General features: G+C 39.9%; 1 protein-coding gene across 3 annotated transcripts in view; it reads right to left on the reverse strand.

Moving 5' to 3' along the window:
• Positions 1–24,090, reverse strand: part of LOC100026499 (serine/threonine-protein kinase 10) — a 148,745-nt gene that overhangs the window by 90,773 nt on the left and 33,882 nt on the right. For 2 of the 3 annotated variants that reach the window (XM_056811575.1, XM_056811576.1), the window contains exons 2-3: positions 23,029–23,193; positions 1,051–1,099 (exon numbers count right to left, since the gene is read on the reverse strand). In XM_056811575.1, the coding sequence (XP_056667553.1) occupies positions 1,051–1,099; positions 23,029–23,193 (214 nt within the window). Of the gene's footprint in view, positions 1–267; positions 289–1,050; positions 1,100–23,028; positions 23,194–24,090 lie in introns of those variants that run through there. The other variant, XM_056811577.1, reaches the window with a different exon arrangement.

The raw sequence follows: 24,090 nt of genomic DNA on the forward strand, positions 1-24,090 counted from the left end.
TTGCCTAGCCCTTACCACTCTTCTGTTTTGGAACCAAAGAAGGTAAGGGTTTAAAAAAAAAGTGAGAGAGATATAAGAGGTGACCAACTCATAGGAGGCAACAAATACCTCAGAGAAGGAAATTCTCAAAGACATGACCACATGATTTTCGGTCTTTGAATAGTCTGGATCATAGATTTAGAGCTGGGAGGGATTTCAGAGGTGATCTAGTCCAGTTTCCTTATTTTACAGAATAAGAAACTAAGGTGCAGAGGTAGAATGACTTACCTAGGGTCACACTTGCTTAAATGGAAGAAGTGAGATTTGAACCCAAGTCATAAGATCACTGATTTGGAGCTGCAAGGAATTTTGGAGACTATCAAATCCTACCCTACCCCCAATTTTTAAAAATGGGTTTTTACTAACATCTTTTGTTTTCATATCACCTATATTTTTCTCTACATTTCTTCCCATCTATCTCCCTAAGAGCCATCCTTTATAACAAAGGAGTTTTGTTGGGTTTTTTCCCCAGTAAAAAAGGAAGCTAAAAACATTTCAACAGGGTTGATCAGTATGTTGAAATAATATGATATCACATGCAATATTCCACATGTATGGACTCCCTTCTCCAATAACGGTATGGGGATAAGTATCTTCTCATACCTCTTCTCTAGCACCAAGCTTTAACCTCCTCACTTCATATGAGGAAAATAAGGAACAGAGATATCACAATTTGCCCACTATCACACCACTTTGCTTGAAGCAGGATTTGAACTCAGGTGATCCTGAATTCAAGTCCAAGTCCAGGAATCACTCTATGTCATGCAAATGCAACACTCTTTCCTTTACACCACACTGCATAACCTGGGTTCTGAACACATCCCATATTTCCAAACTTCCTAAAAGAGAATCAATGCTAAAGAAGGCCCTTGGCCAGCTGGGTCCACACCAGAACTAATATGACTAGATATAGAATTCTGCCTAGTAGGCCATATGTTGCTTTTGGCTTGTACTGTAAGAATTCCAACTTTAGGGATCCTTGCATATTTGCAGGGAGTGAAGGAGACTCACCTAACATGATGGCATCCACTGCTCCACCAGGACAAAATTCAATCATAATCTGCAAGGATAAAAAAACAAAGAATCCAAACAAATGAGAATCCAAAGAAAGAGAATGAATGGAGTCACCAGGCTATGAAGAGGTCTAACAACTCCAGACCAAAAAAGAAAAAGAAAAAGATAGTGAACATACTTTGACCCAGAGATCCTACTGATACCAAAGAGGTCAAAGAAAGAGGTTTCAAATACATTGTAATATTCAAAGGAATACCTTTTGTACTAACAAAGAATTGGAAACAAAGTAGACACTTGTTGACTGAGAAACAGATGAACATATCATGGTATATGATTGTAACAATATTATTGTGCTGTCTTCTGACATGCAGCATGAGAAGGATTCAGAGAAGTATGGGAAATGTTTGAAATGATGCAAAGGGCAATATGCAGGGCCAGGAAAAAATGGCAAAACAGTGTATTTGGAAAGAAAAAAATTAAAATTAGAAGATATATATATATATATATATATATATATATATATATATCTTCTATAATAACTAAGCTTGGCCCTCAAGAAGAGAAGAGACAATGTAAGACACAGGTAGGGTGAGGAATTGTGGAAATGGAGCACTGCATATACTGTCAGACTCAGTAGAATGTTGGCTAGTTTTGCTGAACTGCTTTCTTCTCTTTCTTTGTAACTCTTTGTTGTAAGTGATGGTTTGGAGGAATGTAGGGGAAATATATTTGGAAATGAAGGTTGTATAAAAACAAAAGATATCTATATTTACATATTGGGGAGTCAGAGAGAAAGGGAAGGAAGGGAGAGACAGACAGACATAGAGAGAAGGAGAGAGATTTTAATGAAGCTTCCATACTACTAAGGACTGATTGGGCTATTTCTTGGTGATTGTCTTCACCAGGGACACTCATCACTACTACCTCTCAAGAGCTAACCACAACATATAAAAATAAGTTACTTTGTGTGTTTCTTCCATTGCCTAGAGTTGTTTCTAGTATTATCCATCACCATTACCATCACCACTACTACCCAAATAAAAGGAAAAAAGAAAAATCATTGTGGAAACTCTCTTTACTAGGGGTGGTTAGGAAGGAAGGAAGGAAGGAAGGAAGGAAGGAAGGAAGGAAGGAAGGAAGGAAGGAAGGAAGGAAGGAAGGAAGGAAGGAAGGAAGGAAGGAAGGAAGGAAGGAAGGAAGGAAGGAAGGAAGGGACATTTTGAAAAGGGAATGTTTTATGAAAGAGAAGGCCTGCCTGCGCACATACTGTTTCTTCCTTGCTAGATGCCTCACTAGATGTATACCTCATTTTATGAGAAAGAGTGCAAAGAAATAAATGTGTACATTCTCTTCTTCATCCCTTCAGGTTAACTGAACAAATGTTTATTAAATGCCATCTAGACTCCTTTTTTCATTCATACAATAGCGATGTATTGAACCCCTAATTCTAAGCACTTGGCACAGTGCTAGGCACTGAAAGAGATACAAAGAATCCTAGTGCTCCCTGTCCCCCAGTGTAGTTGGGATGATGATATTAATAAGATCACAATTATAGCCTTTTCAGGTTTGCAAAGGCATATATTTGTGTATACATAATTACAATCTGATTTGATCCTTATAATAATAGTTCTTTGAGGGAGGTGCTAATTTATAAACCCCATTTTATAAATAAGGAAAAATCTTAGAAAGGTTAAGTGACTTTTGCAGGGTCACATAGCTAGTAAGTATCTGAGGCAGGATTAGAACCCAGGTCTAATCAACTCCAAGACTAGCATTCTACACACAAAGTTCTCACAAAGCAATATTTTACACTTTGACAAAAGAGTAATTATTCTCAAATTTTGAGTATGCACTGTAAGAGCAGAGTGAAAGGAGGAGGTTTGGAATGTTCAGAGTGGTTTGATGGAGAGAGGTGGACCATTGGAACCCCAGAGAAAAGGAGCCTGGGAAAGGACCAAGGAAACCTGGGAAAGAACCCAGGAGGAGGAAGAGGGGCTTTTTGGTCGGGGACCTCAGGGAGACTGAGTGGACTCAGTGGATTCTCTGAACTGCTGGAGACAGACTGAAGCCATCCCAAAAAATTACCTGGAAGACTTCATCTTGAACCCTGGTGTTGCCTGTCAGCCTTTATCAACCATAAGGATGGAAAACTGATCCCTTCAGACCTGGAGGGTCAAGGACTCAGATGGCCTCTGAGCTGATCCCTACAGACCTGCACTCATACCTGACTCAATCCAATCCTGGTTATATTTTGAAACTATAGCTAGTTTAAGAGTTAGGGGAAAGGGAAGGTGAATCCTTAGTTTGGCTCAGGGCCATCCAGAGAGAAGAACCTTTGGGGTCAGAGTTAGGGACTGACTTCCTTTGTGCCTTTACCCATTCCCTGATTCCTACTACCTCACTAAACTACATCAAAAATTAAACTACATCTAAATCGAAGAGGAGTACTATTATTTCAGGGGGACATAGAGGGAGCAGGACCTAAGGATAGCCGATCAACCACACACTGTTTCTGTCAGACCCCTGCCAAGCAGCCTTGATCCAGGGGGAGGCCTGTCCCTCACCTTCTCTGGGGTATATTTAACATCAATCAATAGAGAAGACCAGGCTACCATCAGGCCCATTCATGGGAACCCCATCTTTCCTGAGAATTACCCTCTTGGCCCAGCTCTAGTGTGGGGCTGAGGGAGAGACCTGGGCAGTCATATTCCACCCAGACCTCATGCTTACATTCCCTCACTAGAGCAGAGATAGTCACTTATTAGTTAATCATGACAGCTTCCCTAAGTAACCATTACAGAGCACTCTTTTTTTAATACTAGAAGATCCTGATGACCCCCACATGACAGCAGATTAATATCCATAGACTAATACCTGACAAAACTTTACTATGAATGCAGCAATGCTTTTATATTGATTTCTGTTTCATTAGTCACAGTAGCATCTGTGTACATTTGAGACAGCAATACCCATGAATTGGAGTCATTTTTTGTTCAGTCTCCAGAAGGTAGGTTAATTAATTCAAAGATGGCTTCACATATCCCTGGCAATTACTCCACAAACCCTGTGCTTTGGGAACCAATTAGACAGATCATGAATTCAGAAGAATTGGGGGAGGGGAGGAGGAACAATCTCTGTTTTCCATTTAGGAGGAAAAGGTAGCCCCAAACATCCTCTCTTAAAGGCACCTGATTCCCTGAGTGGATAAGTATATCAGGCAAGATTTCTTGAGCCTGGGAGTGGATGAAGCCGACATTTAGAACATGCCAGAAAAATGAGCTGTCTGTCAGAGTTAAGAATTGGTGTTATGCCAAACATTGATGCAAGGGTCCTTTTTTTTGAGGTAGTAAGGAAGCAAAAACAAAAGTGGCTATCCATTGCCAGTGGAACCAACTGAAGGACATATGAATGTGATGGAATATTGAGCTATACAAAATGATAGCTATGAGGAATTCATAGAAACTTGGAAAGTCTCCTAGGAATTGATATGGGACAAAGTAAGTAGAACCAAGAAAATAAAAGATTTCATGATAATGTAAAAGGAAAAGAAAGAGGAAGCAGCTGGGTAGCTCAGTGGATTGAGAGCCAGGCCTAGAGACGGGAGGTCCTAGATCCAAATCTGGACTCAGACACTTCCTAGCTGTGTGGCCCTGGGCAAGTCACTTAACCCCCATTGCCTAGCCCTTACCACTCTTCTGCCTTAGAACCAATACACAGTATTGATCCTAAGATGGAAGGTAAGTAAATTTAAAAAAAAAAGGAAAAGAAAGAGCAATGATTTCATCTATGTAGGAAACTTGAAGTATCAGACCTTTTTCTATCAGTGAAGATCTCAACTCATATGTTATTTAGTTGATAAATCCTATGAGGAGCATAGGGCTAAGAGAGATTAAGTGCTATGTCCAGTGTCAAAGGTCAAATTTGAACCCAGACCCTCCTGACTATAAGCCTAGTATTTGAAGGATATTCAGTATGCTAACCAATCCAGTATTCCAAAGTAAAGGCTATGGTTTTAACATGAGTGGTTAAAGGACACCTAGATGATGTAGTGGATATAGAATAGGACCTGGAATCGGGAAGACCTGATTTCCAATCCAAGAACAGACTCTTATTAGCTAAGTGACCCTGGGTAAGTCACTTAACTTTAGTCTCATCTGTAAAGTAGAAGTAATAATAGGATCTATTTCTGAGAGATAATGTATGATAAAAATGAAATATTTGTAAAGTGCTTTGCAGACTTCAAAGCACTATATAAATGCTAGACACTGTTATTGTTATTATTATTAGATAGGGTCCTAGACCTGGTGTCATAAAGACTTGGGATCAAATTTTATCTTATATGCCTACTAGTTGTGTCATATTGGCAAGTTATCATTTTTTATGCCTTAGTTCATTCATCTGTAAAATGAAAATCACAATAGTACTTATTTTACAGGGTTGTTCTAAGAAAAAAAAAGTGAGATAAAATATATAAAACACTTTGTAAGCCTCAAAGAATTATATAAATGTTCTAACATACAATTATTATTATTTTACTAAGGTCTAGAAAACTGAAGTGACTTGCCAAAGGCCACATAGCTATCTAATGACTACAAAGCACCCGTGTCTAAAATTCAATATGCTAAAAAATGAAATATCTCTGCCTCTTGCCCTTCCCTCCCCATCAACTCCTTCTCCCAACTTCCTTATTTCTATTCATGGCAACTACAGTTCTCTTCCAGTCACCCAGACTCAAAACCTCACTGCCATCTTTTACTCCTCGTTCTCTCCTCAGCCTCCACAGCTAATCAGTTGTCCCCCTTCCTTTTCATTCCATGCTCAGTGCCTCAGTCTCAATTATCTTGTGTCTGGATCATGGCAGCATACTGCTTACTGGCTGCCTTGACTCTAGTCTGTCCCTTTTCAATTTGTCCCAATCACCATAGCTGGAGTTATCTTCTTAAAATGCATCTTTGATCAAGTCGGTTCCCTATTTTTAAGTTTTCAAAGGTTCTTTAGCGCCTACCAAATAGAATATAAATTCCTCAATGAACTCTTCAAAGCCTTCCAAAATCCATCTCCAAACTATATTTCTAATCTATCTATATTTCTAATCTAATCTATTATTCTCCCAAACATACCTACCTGGTCTTCTACACAAAACAAGCTACTTGACTTCTCCTGGATATATGTAATACTTTCCAGTCTCCCATATTCCTTGCCACAGTGTACTCATCCTTATTTATCAGTACTGAAGGGACTCTTTTTGTTGTTTAAGAAAACGGAAAAAGAGCCCCAAACCTATGATCTCTGATCTTTCTCTCTCTGTCTCTGTCTCTCTCTTCTCCCCTCCTAAAAAGCACTTCTCAGCTTTCTGTTTTCGATTTCCTGTTTGCTATTAAGTCCCTACAAATCCATTTTCCCAAGGAGCATAGAAGAAGGCGTGGGCCTCTGGAGTTGCTGGCTAGTACATTGAAGGAAGCTTTCTTGTACTTTAAACAATGAAGGAAAGCATCCAGTTATGTTCTGGCTTGGCCAAAGGCAGTATTCAAGCCAGAGAAGGGGGTAATGGCCTGTTTGATTTGGAGAGACCTCCACTATGCTTGTTTGACCTCTGAGAGACCTCTTGTTAAATGTAAAGCATGAAAGAGTGAACACAGAGAGGCTAACTATGAAAATTGCCATACTTCACTGAGGGCCTCCCCTGGAATGCAGAAATCAGGCTATAGGTCCAGGGCAAATAGAAGGGGTGGACACAGGAAACAGGAAGACTCAAATAGGGTGTGTGTGCCTCCAGGCTGGCCTCAGAGGCAAAGAAGGATGAAACTGAGAAATCCTTCTAGCAGCTAAGATTTGACCAGTCACAAAAAACGCCAATTCCTTTCATGTCTACTGTTCCCAAGTCACATGCCAACATGCAGCACTAAATAAATAAATCCCAAAGGCCAAGTGTCTGTTCCTGAGCACAATGGTTTCTCTGGCTCCAACACTGCCTAAGGTAGCTCTTTATACTTCTACTTTTCATCTCCTAAGTTAAGAAGGCCCAATGAACAGAGCATGATTTTAAAAGTCTATGAGTTTCGTTCATTTTGGCCATGGGATTAAGACAATGAGTTCAGCTTAGGCTTTTTTTGTTGCTGTTTAGCCATTTATAGTCATGTCTGACCCTTTGTGACCTCTTTAGGGAGTTTTTTGGCAAAGACACTGGTTTGCCATTTCCTTCTCCAATTCATTTGACAGATGAGAAATTGAGGCAGACAAGGTTAAGTGACTTGCTCAGGGTCACACAGCTAGTATCTGATTCCATTGAGGGTTTTCTTGGCAAAGACACTAGAAAGGTTTGTCACTTCCTTCTCCAGATCATTTGACAGATGAAGAAATTGAGGCAGACAATACTTAGCATTGATTCTAAGCCAGAAAGGAAGGTTTTTGTTTTATGTTTTTTTAAAGAAGCAGCTAAGTGGCATAGAGGACTGAGCACTGGACATGTAATCAGGAAGAACTGAATTAAAATCCAGCATCAGATCTTTATTAGCTGAGTGATCCTGGGAAAATCACTTAACCTCTGACTGCCTTAGGTTCTTCATCTGTAAAATGGAATTTATAATAACACCAATTTCCCAGGATTGTTATGAGGATAAAATGAGATGTTAGTAAAGAACTTTGCAAACCTTGAAACACTCTAAAAATGCTAATTATTCTTATTGCTATTATTAAATAATAATAAAACAATGATAATAATAATAGATATGTATTTGGTGTGAGGGAAAGGGCTCCAAGGCAATCAGATCTGTGAGCAGGAAAATTGTACTTTGGAAAAGTAGCTTTTTCCCAAAAGACTCTGGAAATTAGTGCATTCAATCTGGGGAACTTTAAAAACAGCACACAGCCCAGCATCAGGGCTACAGGTCAGCGGGAAAGAAGACAAGGTTAGGGCCTGGGGAGATGGGGGGAGGAAAAGACCAGGACCTTGGATTCTTTATAGTGGCTTTTGGGTTGGTGCCTATGGTCACTTTTTTAAGATCACTTGTTTAAATGAATATTTTTGAGTTCCTGGAATGAATAAGATTTAGGATTCTAGCTTTTTTGTGCTACTGACATTGAGTCAGAATGTTCATGGGAAAATAGTGCCTTTTCATTGCCAAAGAAAGCCCTGTTAGAAAAATATGTTTACTGAATTTATGGATTTTATTAAGACACAAAAGATATTTTAATCAAGAAAAAAGTGCCAGAAAATTTGCATGGAAAGTTCTTAGCATCACCCAAATCTGGGTTCATCCCTTGACTATCCTCCTTACTATCTATGTGACCTTGGACAAATGACTGATCTTCTCTGGGTCTCAGTTTTTTAATCTGTTAAAAAAAAAAAAGGGCAGGGAGAGATCTAGGAGTTGAGAGGAGTTTAAATTTCTCCTCAGACATTTCCTATGTGCGTGACCATGGGCAAATCACTTAACCCCAGTTGCCTAGCTCTTGCCCTTCTGACCTAGAGTTGTTACTGAGACAGAAAGTAAGGGTTAAAAAAAAGGGGGGGGGGGGCACTTCTAACTTTCTATGAGTCTTTGGCAATTTGTCACTTAACCTTTGGTTTCTCCTGGCTAATTATGGAACCAAATACATTGCAAGCATTTTTAATGAACCTCAGAGATAACAACCACTGTGAGCACAGGCTTCTCCTGGTGCAGGGATAGATTCCATTAATGACACTCCTGTGTGAGTAACTCAGCAAGGAATTTACTCTTGCCTTATCCCAGTCCTATGAGGAAATCTGTAAACTAGCATTACTAGTACATGAGGAAATAAAAAAATGTCCTCTGGGCCTTGGTATCCTCCATTGTAAAATGAAGGGATTGGACTAGATAACTTCCATTTCCCTTCCATAGAGCCCTTCCATTTCCACGACTAGGACTCTGAATTCCTAATGGTATGTTCTGTCCTTGCTTAGTTCTCTGCTTTTAGGTATCCATCCATTTCCAATTGCTTAGAGTTTAGTAATAGGATAAAGCCTGAGCTAGGTGGTACAATGGATAGAGCGCCAGACTCATCTTCCCAAGTTCAAATCTGTCCTCAGACACTTACTAGTGACAAGTATTAATTCCGAGGTAGAAGAGTGGTAAGGACTAGACAATAGGGGTTAAGTGACTTGCCCAGAGTCATGCAACTAGGAAGTGTCTGAGGCCTTATTTGAACCCAAGACCTCCTATCTCTAAGCCTAGTTCTCTATCCACTGAGCCACCTAGTTGTCCTCACTTAGCGGCTTCTAATAATAACTTATAAAAGAAGTTCACCAACTACATAAAATAGTTATTTAATCCACCTGAGCAAAGGAGTAAGCCATATAGTGACATCCCAGGACCATTTCTGTTTGAACATCATTGAAGAGAATGAGAAGAATAAGACTAATAACAACAATAACAATGATATTAATAGCAGCCCATGTTTATTTGGTGCTTTAAGGTTTGCCAAGTCTTTTGCATACATGATTTAATTTGTCCTTCAAAACAACCTCATGAAGGAGGTGCCTTTATGTCCGCCCCCATTTTACATATGAGGAAATCGAGACTGACATGGATTAAATGACTTGTTTCTAAAAACCGGACATGAAAGTCCACAGGCTTTGCAAAGTATATTAGCTCATCCTGTAGGAGCTGGTAGGTTTATGGAAAAGTTAGTGTCTGGTCACATAGCCAGTAAGTATCTAAGATAGAATTTGAACCCAGGTTTATCTCAATCTAAGTGAAGCCCTCTCTGCACTGCCCTCTGCTGCTTCTCCTCTCATCTGAGCATGAGATCAAGCAGGCAGATGACAAATGGACTTCAAACTCTGCAATCCTAACCACAAGTGCAACCTGGGATGGACAGAACCTGTCATTTTCTTCCCCAATCCATGGAAGAAATCAATGAACCTCATCTTTTGCTCTGTCTTAGAATTAATACAAGGTATCAGTTCCAAGGCAGAAGAGCAGTAAGGGCTAGACAACTAGGGTTAAATGACTTCCCGAGGGGCACACAGAGCTAGGAAGTGTCTGAGGACAGATTTGAACCCCTCCCAAGTCCATGTCTGGTTCTCCATTCACTGAGCCCAATACCCCACACTCTTGAAATTACACTCATCAGAGAACAAGGTTGCTCAGTGAATAGAGAGCCAGGCTTGGAGTTGGAAGGCCCTGGATTCAATCTGGCCTCAGATACTTACCAGCAATGTGATCCTGAGCAAGTTGCTCAACCCCAATTGCCTAGCCCATACCTCTCTTCTGTCTTGGAAACAATACTTAGTATTAATTCTAAAACAGAACACAACAGTTATTAAAATTTTTTAAAGAAAAGAAATTACAACCATCCTTTCTTCTTAAACCAGGAAGGGTGTGTTCTATGCTTGATATCTTTGCAAACTATTTGAGCTTCAGTTTTTTCATAAGTAAAATGAAAGAGTTGGGCTAGATTACATCTAATTCAATTCAACCATCACTTATTAAGCATGAACTACTAAGCTGGGGAGACAAAGATTTTAAAAATTCCATAGTGGCTACCCTCAAGGGGCTAATATTCTTCTAGTGGAAGACTATAGGAAATGAGTGTAATATACAAAAAAGACATAGTGTGACAGGGGCAAAGATGATGTCCTGAAAAAAAAAAACTTAAAGAAAATCCCTGGGAGCAGCTAAGCAGTTCAGTGGCTGGAGAGCCAGGCCTAGAAATGGGAGGTCCTGGGTTCAAATCTGACCTCAGATATTTCCTAGCTGTGTAATTCACAACAAGTCACTTAACCCTTATGGTCCAGTCCTTACCACTCTTCTACCTAGGAACCAATACACAATATTAATTCTAAGACAAAAGGTAAGGGTTTCATAAAAATAAAAAAAAGATCCTGTCTCCCTATCTATGTACTTGCTTCCTGCACCACCCTGGGTACAAGATCCTTAACCTTCATTGTGCACCAATAGTTACTAAGTTGTACATACTTCTTGAGTCAGCAATACTACTCAATATTTGGTCCTTACACCCAGGAGATCAAAGGAAGAAGAAAAGGAAGCATAAGGTATAAAAATATGGATAGCAATTCTTTTTGTGTTGGCAAAATACTAGAAACTGAAGGGTGCTCATAAATGACTGGACAAAATATGATATATGAAGAGTCATTATTGTGCTATTTGAAACAACGAAAGGTGTGGTTTCAGAGAAACCTAGGAAGTCTCCAATAAATTGATGCCAAGTGAAATAGATGAGTAAATAACTTTGAAAAACTTTAAAATGTCAGTCAACACAATGGCCAACAGTGATTCCAAAAGGATCCAGTAGTAAAGGTGTTACTCACCTCCTGATAAATTGGTAGTTTACTAAATATGTGGAATGAGACAAGCATTTTTTAATATGAACCCTAAATAGGTATTGTTTTGTTTATGCATATTTATCACCAGATTTGACCACTTCCTAAGTGGGGGAAGGAGAGAAAGAAAATGCTTGTTAATTGAGAAAATAAATATAATCTTTTTTTTAACCCCTACCTTCTGACCTAAAATTGATTCTAAGTATCAATTCTAAGGCAAAAGTGCAGTAAGGGCCAGGAAATTGGGATTAAGTGACTTGCCCAGGGTCATACAGCCAGGAATTGTCTGAGGCCATATTTGAACCCAGGACCTCCTGTTTCTAGGTCTGGCTCTCTATCTATTGAGCCACTGCTGCCCCTAACAATGAATATAATCTAAGTAGAAGGGGGAAAAATGAGGGGCTAGAACTATACAACCTCTAAGGTCCCCATTTAACTCAGAATGTCCAATCAATGAAATGGAAGACAGAAATAACATTTCAGCTTGGGGGAATAGGGGTGTGGTAAGGTAAAGAGAGATGAGGAAATTGGCAACTAAGCTTAGTCTTGAAGAAAAAGAGGAGTTTGAGAACGCAGATGAGGAAAGATCATGCATTCCAGGCATAGGAGGCAACCCTTCTAGCCCTTATGGTCTATGTTCTTGTTCTCGGACCCCTTCCAACTCTGGAATTCCATCTTGTAAGGCAGTTCCCCAACACCAACATTATATGAATTCTATATAGAGAAAAGAGAGGAAGGGAAATATTCAATACCTGAATAAGAGTTCTTTTCAAAAAGACAGAAACTAAAACAAAACCTCTTTTCCTACTTCAGTACCATAGGGCAAAGAGAAGAATGAACCCTGGTGTCATTTCTTCCTCTACTACACTGTCAAACAAATCCACCTGACTACTCACACACATACCAAGCATGCTTGTTCATAGGGAGATAAGGACGGCCAGGGTGGCCCTACCTAGATAAGAGGAACAGCAGGGTCACACTCAGGCGTGGCAATTAATTTTTATGGCCTGTAGACAACAGGACCAAGGAATAGAGAGGAGCTGATAAAGCCAGACTCTGTGGGGCTTTCCTCACAAAAGTCAGCTGGATGGTCTTTTCCCACTGGGGAAGCAATCTGACTTTTGCATTTGCTTTGTACCCATGGCACTAAATGTAACAACAACAGATGATGTCACTAGCCCAAGAGAGTATGGGGCCTCTATTAAGTAACTTCCTCACTTTTGTCTACACATCCCTATTCTCTGAAATGGGGGAGTCCGAAGGAAATTATCTCTAACTACTACAACTGCCACTGCTGCTATTACTAATTACTACCACCACTTTAAGAGTCTACCATTCAACTCATTTACCCTACTGCCATTACTACTGCTATTACAACTCTACTATTACAAGTATGACTACCACTACCACCACCACTTTAAGATTCTAGGATTCTTATATAACCCAGTGGAACTGCTTGTCAACTTTGGGAAGAGGGAGGAAAGAGTGCAGGGGAGTGGGAATCATGAATCATGGAACCATGGAAAAATATTCTAAATAAAAATTTTAGAATGAAGGAAAAAAAGATTCTAAGACTCAACTCATTTATCCTACTACCATTACAACTATTACTACTATTACAACTCTATTAATATTACAACTATTAGTACTACCACTACCACCACTTTAAGATTCTATGATTCAACTCATTTCCCCTTCTCCCCTTCTGTTCTCCCCAAATGCTATCCGCTTTCTTTCTGACAGCTCTCCATATCTGGGGGCTACATTCACTTCCTTTCCTGGGGGAAATGTTTCTCATTCCCAGCAGGTGCTCCATTAAGAGCTGTTCAGTTAGTGAAGTAATTACAATGGATGATGCTACTTCATACTTATTAAGCATTTTATTTCTTTCAAATCACCTTCCCCACATATAATCTCAATAGCCCAGAGAATCATAGCATCTCTGTGTTAATGGTAACACTAGAAGTATTCTGAGAGTACATTATCTCCCTCTGAGCCCTCACTTTAGAGAGAGAGAGAGAGAGAGAGAGAGAGAGAGAGAGAGAGAGAGAGAGAGTGTGTGTGTGTGTGTGTGTGTGTGTGTGTGTGAGGGGGAGGGGGGGGTTGAAGGGAAGAAGAGAGAATGGGGAGGCCTGAGCATGTTTCTCTGCAGCAGCTCAGGGAGTCTCGCCTGGCCTCTCAACACCCAGGCTCTGGGGTTACAGCTTCCTTCTCAGTACCAGGAGGGGCTTGGGCCAGGGGATCTCTAAGATCTCATGGAGCACCAGCATTCCACAACGGAGTCACTGAAAGTTGGACAGAACCTTTCCCTTCTCTTTTTTTCTAAAGCTCAGCACAGAGACCACGGAAACATCTTCAGGAAGGACTCTACTATAGGAAAAAGACCCTAACCAGCCTGTGCTTGTCCATCTTCCCTCCCCCACCCCAGCCACCCAGTAGGCAGATAAGGAAGAGGTTTCTGGTTACTCAATCAAGACCTGCTTGTGGTAGGAAGTCTATAAGAGCCTGAGCTAAGCAGTAAACATTAAAATGTCAGCTGCTTATCTGCAGTATTCTGTAGGTGGAGTCAAGAGAATTTGCTCCCTGATCTCAATGACCCTCATTAAACAATGTGACCATTCAGCAGGGCAGCCCCAGCACCCACTGATCCCCTTCAAAACACAATTGAGTGTCCCTCCACACCCTCCCCTCCCTTTGAGGGAAAAATCTGGAGTAAGCACTGAAAAGTGAAATGAGTTCATCTTTCCCAGTCAATAGAGAGAGAAAAAGAGGACTCTCTGGGTCAGGTGAAATGATCCCCAGGAATTTCCAAGACAAGGAGGAACCCAATGGGACCAGAAACTTGGCTGAGTGGCCTTCAGAAAGGCAATATGATAGAATGGAAAGAGGAGGGGTTTGGAGGAGAGATGGGGAAGAAAAAAAAGGACAGATCAGGTTTGAGGTTCACAGAGCACAAACCCTGGAGTAAATCCTGTAGCTGTGGCCTGGGTTTAGAGTTACTTAGACTCATAGAGACTCAGTTTCCTCATCTATAAAAAGGGTTCATTTAACAACTGCCTGACCTGCCTGAGTTGCTCCAGGGATCCAAGGAGAAAAATGTACATTAGTTGGCTTTGGAAATTTATCAGGCTTATCTCACACTGAGCACCTATCATGAGGGCAAAGGGAGAAGAGAAGAGGGAGGGGTAAGGGTGCAACATCTTCTGCCCCAAAACAAGCAGGATGCTGTCATCTTCCTAGGAGAGTCACAGGCCCATCTGTCTCTGCCCTGGGCATCAGTAAGTGGGTGTCCACATTCTGCTATGTAACTGCCATCTGTCTCCACCCTCGATGACTTTTTTGTGGGGAAGGGCAGCCTATAGAGTTACCCAAGCATGGCTGAAGAGCTCTTTGTAGCAAAAAACTTTAAATCATTGCAATCAAACTTTTTTCTTTAACTTCTTATACAATTTTTTGAATAGTATTTTTTTAAAGGAGTTAGGATTTTGCCAGGCATGTAGGTGGTATTCAAGAAAATTCTGATTCAGGCCTACCCCTGGTCAATTAAGGCAAACTCAGAAAATAAGAAAAAAAGTTTCTCAGTGCATGAGCTGCTTTTATAGACTGGATTAAAACAATTTGGTCAGGTAGGTGGCACAGTGGATAGAACACTGGGCTTGGAATAAGGAAGCTCAAATCCAACTTTAGACCCTTCCTAACTCTGTGACCCTGGGCAAGTCATTTCCCCCTGTGTGCCTCAGTTTCCTCATCTGTCCAATGAGCTGGAGAAGGAAATGGCAAACCACTCCAGTATCTCTGCCAAGAAAACCTCAAATGAAGTAATGAAGAATTGGGCCACAATAAAAAACAATTTACATATAAGGATAAGACAGTCCTGAATGGGTGACTTTTCCAGGAGTAGGTGGGATTACTGTCACCTCAGCTCCTTCCCTTGTTCAGTCATTTTTTGGTTGTTAGACTCTTAATGACCCAACAGACCTGGAGTTTTCTTGGCAAAGATACTAGAGTGATTTGTCATTTCCTTCTCCAGATCATTTTATAGGGGAGGAAACTGAGGCAAACAGGATTAAGTGACTTGCTGAGGGTCACACAGCTAGGAGGTATCTGAGGATGAATTTAAACTCAGGAAGATAAGACTTCCTGACTTTAGGCATGGGATTCCACTGTGCCACCTATCTGCCCATTTTTGGGAGATGAGATTAGCACTAAAAAGATAGAATTAGTCCTGAGGAGATGGGATTAGTCCTCAGGGGATGAGTAGAATACCCTCTCCTGAAGACTGGCAGAGCACTGTACCCAAAAGGTCAAGCAAGATTAAAACATGGAGATCACTCACTAATTTTCCATGGTGGCTGACTTTGCAGTGACTCAAAATATAGATTGATTTAGAGCCAAGAAGACCCATTTCTAACTCAGATATTTTTCATTGATGTGGCCCAAGTCAATGGGCAAGCCACCTAACTTGCCTCAGTTTCCTCATTTGTAAAACTAAAATAATAATAGCACCTATCTCACAGAGTTGTGGTGATTCAATGAAATAATATAGGCAAAGTGCTTTGCAAATATTAACACCTTTTATAGGAACTCATTGCTCTTTTGCAGATCAGAGACTCTAGGTTCTCCAAGTCTTCTTTGGTCCTGAACATTACTTTTTGCTCTGATGACTATGGGGCATTTAGGTGGCACAGTGGATAATGTGCTATGCTTTGGGTCAGGAAGACTCATCTTTGGAAATAGGAAAGAACACTTAACAAGAGGCTAAAAGAAAGGTTTGAGCAGCTAGATGACAGTGGATAGACTGCTGAACCCGGGAGTGAGGAATACTTGAGTTAATTCTGACTTCAGACACATGTTAGTTATAGGACTCTGGGCAAGTCACCTAACCCTGTTTGCCTCAGTTTCCCCATCTGTCCAATGAGCTGGAGAAGAAAATGGCAAACCACTCCAGGCTCTCTGCCAAGAAATGGGGTCACTGTTAGACAACAACAGCAAAAAAAAAAAGATGAATACAGACATTCAAGTTTAAGGTACACGCCATTCCCCAGAGACTCGAGCCTTCACTCGAATGAAGGGCTTGGACATTCCTCTCCTTTACCCCATTCATCCCAGCCAGCTTCCTGTTCTGTACCTTCTTCTGCATGCCTTTGCACAGCTAGTCCTACATGACTGGAGTCTACTCCTTCCTCCTCATCCTCCTTCCTTACAAGTCTGTTGGATCTCAGGATCATTGGTTTGTAGCTACAAATGATCTTAGAGGCCACTGAGATTCCCCTCATTTACTTGAAGAAACTGAGGCTCTGAGATGATGACCAACCCAAGACTGAACAGCTATGAAAATGACAGAGGGGACAGCTAGGTAGCCCAATAGAGCACCAGAATTTGAATTTGACTTCAGACATTTCCTAGCTATGTGACCCTGGTCAAGTCACTTAACCCTAACTGCCTAGCCCTTGCTGCTCTTCTGTATTAGAATGGATACTAAAACAGAAAGTAAGGGTTTAAAAAAAAAAGAAAGAAAGAAAATTTCTCTTTCCTTTTTTAAACCCTTACCTTCTGTCTTAGAATCATACCATATTCATAGCTGCGCTCTTTGTGGTGGCCAAAAACTGGAAAACAAGGGGATGCCCATCAATTGGGGAATGGCTGAACAAACTGTGGTATATGTTGGTGATGGAATACTATTGTGCTAAAAGGAATAATAAAGTGGAGGAGTTCCATGGAGACTGGAACAACCTCCAGGAAGTGATGCAGAGCGAGAGGAGCAGAACCAGGAGAACATTGTACACAGAGACTAATACACTGTGGTATAATCGAACGTAATGGACTTCTCCATTAGTGGCGGTGTAATGTCCCTGAACAACTTGCAGGGATCCAGGAGAAAAAAACACCATTCATAAGCAAAGGATAAACTATGGGAGTGGAAACACCGAGGAAAAGCAACTGCCTGAATACAGAGGTTGAGGGGACATGACAGAGGATAGACTCTAAATGAACACTCTAATGCAAATACTATCAACAAAGCAATGGGTTCAAATCAAGAAAACATCTAATGCCCAATGGACTTACGCGTCGGCTATGGGGGGTGGGGGTGAGGAAAAGAAAATGATTTATGTCTTTAACGAATAATGCTTGGAAATGATCAAATAAAAGATAATTAAAAAAAAAAAGAATCATACCATATATTGGTTCCAAGGCTGAAGAGTGGTTAGGACTAGGTCATGGGGGTTAAGAGACTTACCCAAATTCACACAGCTAGGAAATGTCAGAGGCCACATTTGAACCCAGGACTTCTGATCTCCAGGCTTGGCTCTCAATCCACTGAGCCACCCAGCTGCCCCAGAAAGAAAATTTCCAAGATAGGATTTGAACTTGGGTATTCCTGACTTCAAGTCCACCATATCATGGTGCCTCTTGAACCTCTTACTTCCTTAAAGCTCAACTCAAGGGCAACCTACCCACAGAGAAGCCAATCCTGATCCTGATCCTTCCCCAAACCCTTGACATAATTTTTTATGGATTTTTACTTAATTTTCTTTGTAAATGTCTCCCCTCTTCCCCTACTACACCCCCAAAATGGGAAGGACTAGTAATAAGAATAACTCAAATAATAACTCCTCTAAGGTTTACAAACCACTTTACATTTGTTATTTTATTTGATATTCACAAAAACCTTGAGGTATAGGTGCTATTATCTCCATTTTAAAGATAAAGAAATTGAGGCTGAGGCTGGTTCTTGCTTTAGCCTTTGTATTAATTTGTGGCTCTGTGAAAACTCCAAAAACAATTCCCATTTCATTTCTTATGCCAACCTCGTGATATACTGAAACCTCGATGGGGAAAGTCACAATGTGGAAGAGATATGTGATTGTCATTTTTACTGTATTGGTTCTGTCTATCCATGAGCATTTTCCATGTGTAATTTGTGTGAAGTAACAACTGCAATTTGCTAGTACATTCCTACAATCTAAACTGCACAAACAAACCTACTTGCCTTGGGCAACACAACTTTTAAGGTATCTACTGTAGTATTCAAACTCAAGTCTTCTGACAATGTCAGGATTGTCTTCCTGGCCTCGGGCCAGTCAGGCACACAAGAGGCACTTAATGAATGCTTGTTGAATTAATGGGATTGAACTAATCAAATTCTAAAGCTAACTTCCTAGTGACTCCACCATTCACTATGCCATACTTAATTACATAATTAACTGGCTTTCATGATGTGTGACATATTAAGCACACAGAATCCAAGTCCAAATATTTTACAGTGAATGTTTTTAACTCTACTTATTGAAGATCCAGTGGTTTACAAGTCCTGTTTCCCAATATGAATATACTGGGTAAGAATATAGTTTAAAGGGGCAGCTGGGTAGCTCAATGGATAAAGAGCCAGGCCTAAAGATGAGAGGTCCTGGGTTTAAATCTAGCCTCAGACACTTCCTAGTTGTGTGACCCTGGACAAGTCATTTAACATCATTTGCTAGCCTTTATTGCTCATTTGCCTGGAGACCAATACTTAATGGCTGTAAAATCACATATCAGGATAAGAAAGTGAAGTGAGCAAATTCTATACAAAGAGCAGGACTACACCACCCACATGTGCTCTGACTGCCCTAGTCATAGGTCAGGATTACAGTTTGACCTGAATCAGCATTTCCTTTTTTTGAAATGTTTGTTTTTAACTGAAGTCCAGAAAAGTCTGATGTCATCCCTTCCTGCCAATAATTTCCCCCAAATAATTTCAGCAACCAAGAAAAAGTGAGTGTTGTTAATCCCAAAGGACTTCCCCCAGAAATTCTGTTCTCCAAGTTCATTTGTTCACAAGTATTATTTAGATACCTACTCTGTCCAAAGTACTATGAAAATTACTAGGTTGTTGGGAAAATAAATGATGGCTTTTGGAATTCCAACATCTTAGAGTTGGCAGGAATATAAGATATATACCCTTTATGGAACTTAAATGCATTTGGGGAAATAAGACACACACCTGAGATGTTTTATATTTGAAACATGAAATAATTAAAAGTATGCATAGATAGAATTATGTATATAGAATAAAAATCCTAGCTTAGGGATGATGTCACTGTTAGAGAAAGAGGGAGATAAAAGAAGAATGAGGGAAAGAGATGAAGGGAGACAAGGGCAGGGAGAGAGCTGGAGTGGCACTGAGAGAGTGTATCACAGGGCATACTCATGAGAGAGGTATAATTTGATAAATGTATTGAAAAATGGGTAGGATTTTGAGATGAAGTCAGTTTCTAAGCCTTATAGGGTTAAGTGGATGTGAACTATTATTATTATTATAAATAGAGTGGGCATTTCAAGCAGAAAGAATAGCATGGGCATGATTGGCAAAAAGCTCTGGAAAGCCAAAGGGTAAAAAGCCAAAAAGTAGAAGATCCAGATAGAGATAAAACCATGAATAGGCTGGGGACAGATTAGGAAAGGCATTGGACACAACACTAAGGACTTTAGATTTGATCCAGTAATCAATGGGAACCACTGACCAACATATTCAGAATTTTGCATTACAAAAATTAACCTGGAAGCATATGCAGGACTGGATGAAGGCAAGAGATTTAGGAGACTATTGAAGCAACATGGGAGTGAGATAAGGTCCTGCTCTAAAGTGGTAATTGTGGAAATGGAAAAGAAGAAAAGAATAGGATTAAGATTACAAAGAAAGGATCCAAAGACCTTGGAAGCGGACAAGTAGGTGGCTCAGTGGATTGAGAGTAAATGGGATATGGGAGGTCCTGGGTTCAAAGATGACCTCAGACACTTTCTAGCTGTGTGTCCCTGGGCAAGTCACTTGACCTCAGTCGCCTAGCCCTTATCACTCTTCTGCCTTGGAACACATACTTGGTGTCCCTTCTAAGACAGAAGGTAAGGGTTAAAGCAAAACAAAACTTGGAGAAAGGAAATGAGGTAAAGAAATACAAGAGGTCAGAATTCCTTAGATCACTGGACAATGAACCATATTTTAATTCCTGGATCTGTTCAGATGAAAATCTCAAGTAAAATCCATATCCAAGACTGAGGCTGAAGTGGCAGTAGAGTTGGGGTGGGAGTGGAGAGTGACCTTTAAAATCATTTTGATCTGCACAAACTTTACAATCACAATCATCTCTCTAGTTTTGATGGCTACTCTACGTTTGGGTAGAATATTTCCTTCATGACTAAGATTTAATGGAAAATCAGAATTTCTTTTATCTCTAAAGACAAAAGATGATAAGAACTGCCATCTTGGATCAGACTGCTAGTCCCATTCAATCCCAAATGCTATTTCTGGGCATGTTTCCGTCTTTGGGAGAAGCATATATCCCCTCCCTGGCATCAACTAAAAAATGTTATGATTCTTTCTTTTATTTATTTATTTTTTAATTTTAATGACAAATTTCCACATGAGTTTTCTGGAAGTTATGTAATCCAAATTGTCTCCCTCCTTTCTTCCCTCCCCCCTCCTGGAGCTGGCAAGCAATTCAATCTGAGTTATACATCAAACATGCTTTTAACGAATATCCATTCGTTTCATTAAGCCTGGGACTCTTAACTCTGGGATCCATAAAGTCCTAGGGAACCTATGAACTTAAATGGGAAAAATATTACATTTTGATTTCAATATAACTGCCTTCCTTTGTAATCCTGTGTATTTTATTTTATACATTTCAAAGAATTGTTCTGAGAAGGGATCCATAAGCTTTACCAGACTATCAAAGAGGAGATTCCTGACCCAGAAAAGGTTAAGAACTCCTTTCCACTTCCTATTTATATCTGGTGACTAATAATCTAATCTCCATCCATGTAGTTAGAACTTGTAGTGAAAGAACAAGTCTAAAAGAAATAAATATTCAGATCCTTGAAAAGAGGAAAGAAGAACTGACCCAAAGGAAAGGGTCAGCTAAGGGCTCCTTCCATTTACTCACTCTGAGGGCATGGGCATGTTTTGGGAAATATTTTTTAAATTAAAGTTTTTGACATAAAAAAAAAGCAGAAGTGATAATAAGAAATCATCAAGAGGATTTTACTAAGATTACAGATTCCGGAAGAAAAGCTGATCTCGTGGTTTTTGGCTAACTTCCACATGGCAGGCCAAGGGAGAGTGCCCACTCACTCACTCACTCACTCACTCACTCACTCACTGTGCATGGTGGGGGGGGGGGGCAGTGTTTGAGGATGAAGCATGCTGTCCCATGCTGCTGGAGTGCTTTGCAAGAAAAATTTTAGAGGGAAAGTTGAACAAGAGAGTTCCCAACTCACAAAACAAGCTAACTCTTCAGGAACAATTCTTTGATCCCTTTCAGCTATTATGCTATTTTCAGAAGAAGTCAGAAAATACCACACATAAAATAGTTACATTTGGGTCATATTGGCCCATACTGAGAACACAGAGTTTAACTCAATGGAGACAGATAAGAAGTCTTGACATATAAACAATTACTTGAACTTGTTATAACATGTAATTGGTAATAAATAAAAAACCAAAAGATTAAAAAAAATATACCCTCATATCAAAATCCAGGTATATACATATTAGAAAACTAATTTCAGGTGTTGTATCAAATATAATAGTTTTCAATCTCAAAATTAAAACATCTAAAGGGTAAATATTACTGTCTGTTTTCCCCCTAAAGCATTTTCCTTAGGGGAGTGTTAAAGCACTCACACCATGCTTCTGGAATCCATGCTTCTACCAGTAACTATAGACAGAAAAGTGTTACTAAACTAACTTCCTCCTGATCCTTTTCACACCGGTATCCGCCCCCAGTTCTCCACTGAAAACAAATTTGTTAAGGCGGTTAAGACCATCCCTAGTGCCAAATGCAAAAGTCATTCCTCCATTGCCACCCTCCTTGACCTTTCTATATCTCCTCCTCAATGTCTTGTCTGTTCTTGACCTCCAGGACACTGTCTGCTGGTCACTTGTACATTGTGACTTTTGAAAGATCCTTCTCAAACCATCCCAAGAACTAAGTCCCTGGTCCCTTTCTTTTGACTATGTTCCAAGATACTCTGAGCAATGTTCATAAGATCACCTGACAATAGATTTAGAGATGGAAGGAATTTTAGAAGTTATCTAGTCCACCCTTGCATTTTCCAGATGAAGAAATTGAGGCTAACTGACTTTAACAAGGTCACATGTACAGTTAATGACAAAGGCAGGATTTGAATCTAGATCCTCTGACCCCAAAGTCAATGATGCCCCACTATACCACAACCTCCACATATGGATTACACATCATGCTTTTTCTTTTCTTTTTTTCTCTCCTTAAACCCTTATCTTCTGTCTTAGAATTGATACTAAGTAGGCAGAAGAACAGCAAGGGCTAGGCAATTGAGGTTAAGTGACTTGCCCAGAGTTACATAGCTAAGAAGTATGTGATGTCATATTTGAACCCAGGACCTCTCTGTCTAGGCCTGGTTCTCAATATTCTGAGCCTTAATATACCAAGCTACTCCCCCTTAAGCTATTTATTTTCATTCTATTTCTTGGTTCCTGAATGTATTTACTTCCTTTGGTACCATATTGCATTTTATCAATGGGATATATTTGGGTTAGCCATTCATTGCTAGCTCTGCAGTCCTATGAAATTCTTCCATTGTTGCCTGCAATTATCTTCTAATGCCAAGGACTGGCATGCAAGAAATGGCAAAAAGTACAATGCTCTTACCCACAGCTTCCCGTCATGGTAGAAGGCACCCAGTAGCTTCACTATGTATGGGTGATTACATGTAGCCAGGATTTCTATCTCCACTATGTAATCTTCCAGCTCCTCCTCACTCTTGGTTTCAATAACTTTGGCAGCAGCCAGTGCACCCGTCTCCTTGTTCTTGGCCTGGAAGACAGAAACCCTCCAGAAAATAAGCACCATGGTTTACCCAAAGTAGTAAGTATCTCTTCAGATTCACCAACTGCCAATGTCACATCATTCAATTAATTCTATTCTTTATCAGAGTAAGACTACAAGAAAGGATTGAAGGCTGCTTCGACAAGGAGCAAAAGACAAATGCTTTTGGAGCAAAGGAGCAAAAAGCATCATTGGCTCACACACAGAGCTAGAGAAGACTGAAAGGGGCTTCAGAGGTCATCTTGTCCAGTCCCTTCATTTTACTGATGAAGAAACTGAGGCTTAGGGAGGTTAAGTAATTTGTCTTAGGTCACATAGGTAAGAAGTAGAACTAGGATTCTAGGAATCATCAGCACTAAAGCTAGTAAAAAAGGATAGTAAGGATAAAAGTAATAATAGGAAAATATAATAGTAAATAATAATAATAGTAAAATGATAGTAAGGATAAAAATAGGAAAAGGATAGGAAAAGATAGTAAGTAGAAGATAGGGAGTAAAGGAGTCTCTAACTCCAAAGGAAGCCCTCATTCCACTGTTTCATAATAACTTGCACAGACTATGAAGCCATCAAGTCCTATCCTGAGCCTAAGGCAAGTACCTAACCAATACACTGGGGAAGAACACTACTGATTTTCCTAAAATGACAAGTAGGAAAAATGGATCATTATAAACATGAAAATAATTAAAAAAAAAAAAAACCCAGAAACTAAGCTAACACCTGCACAGTATTAATAAATATCCAGTAACATTAACAAAGCTACAAACGGTTTGATGTCTATTATGTTCTTTTTTGTTATTGAATTTCCCAAGATTTGGTTTTCCACTACGTTCCTTAGTGGTCTGTCTATCTTTACTTCTTCCTAAATTTATCTTTAATTTATTTAAA

This window comes from Monodelphis domestica, chromosome 1 (genome assembly GCF_027887165.1).
Source record: "Monodelphis domestica isolate mMonDom1 chromosome 1, mMonDom1.pri, whole genome shotgun sequence".
In the NCBI taxonomy this organism is placed as follows: Eukaryota; Metazoa; Chordata; class Mammalia; order Didelphimorphia; family Didelphidae; genus Monodelphis; species Monodelphis domestica.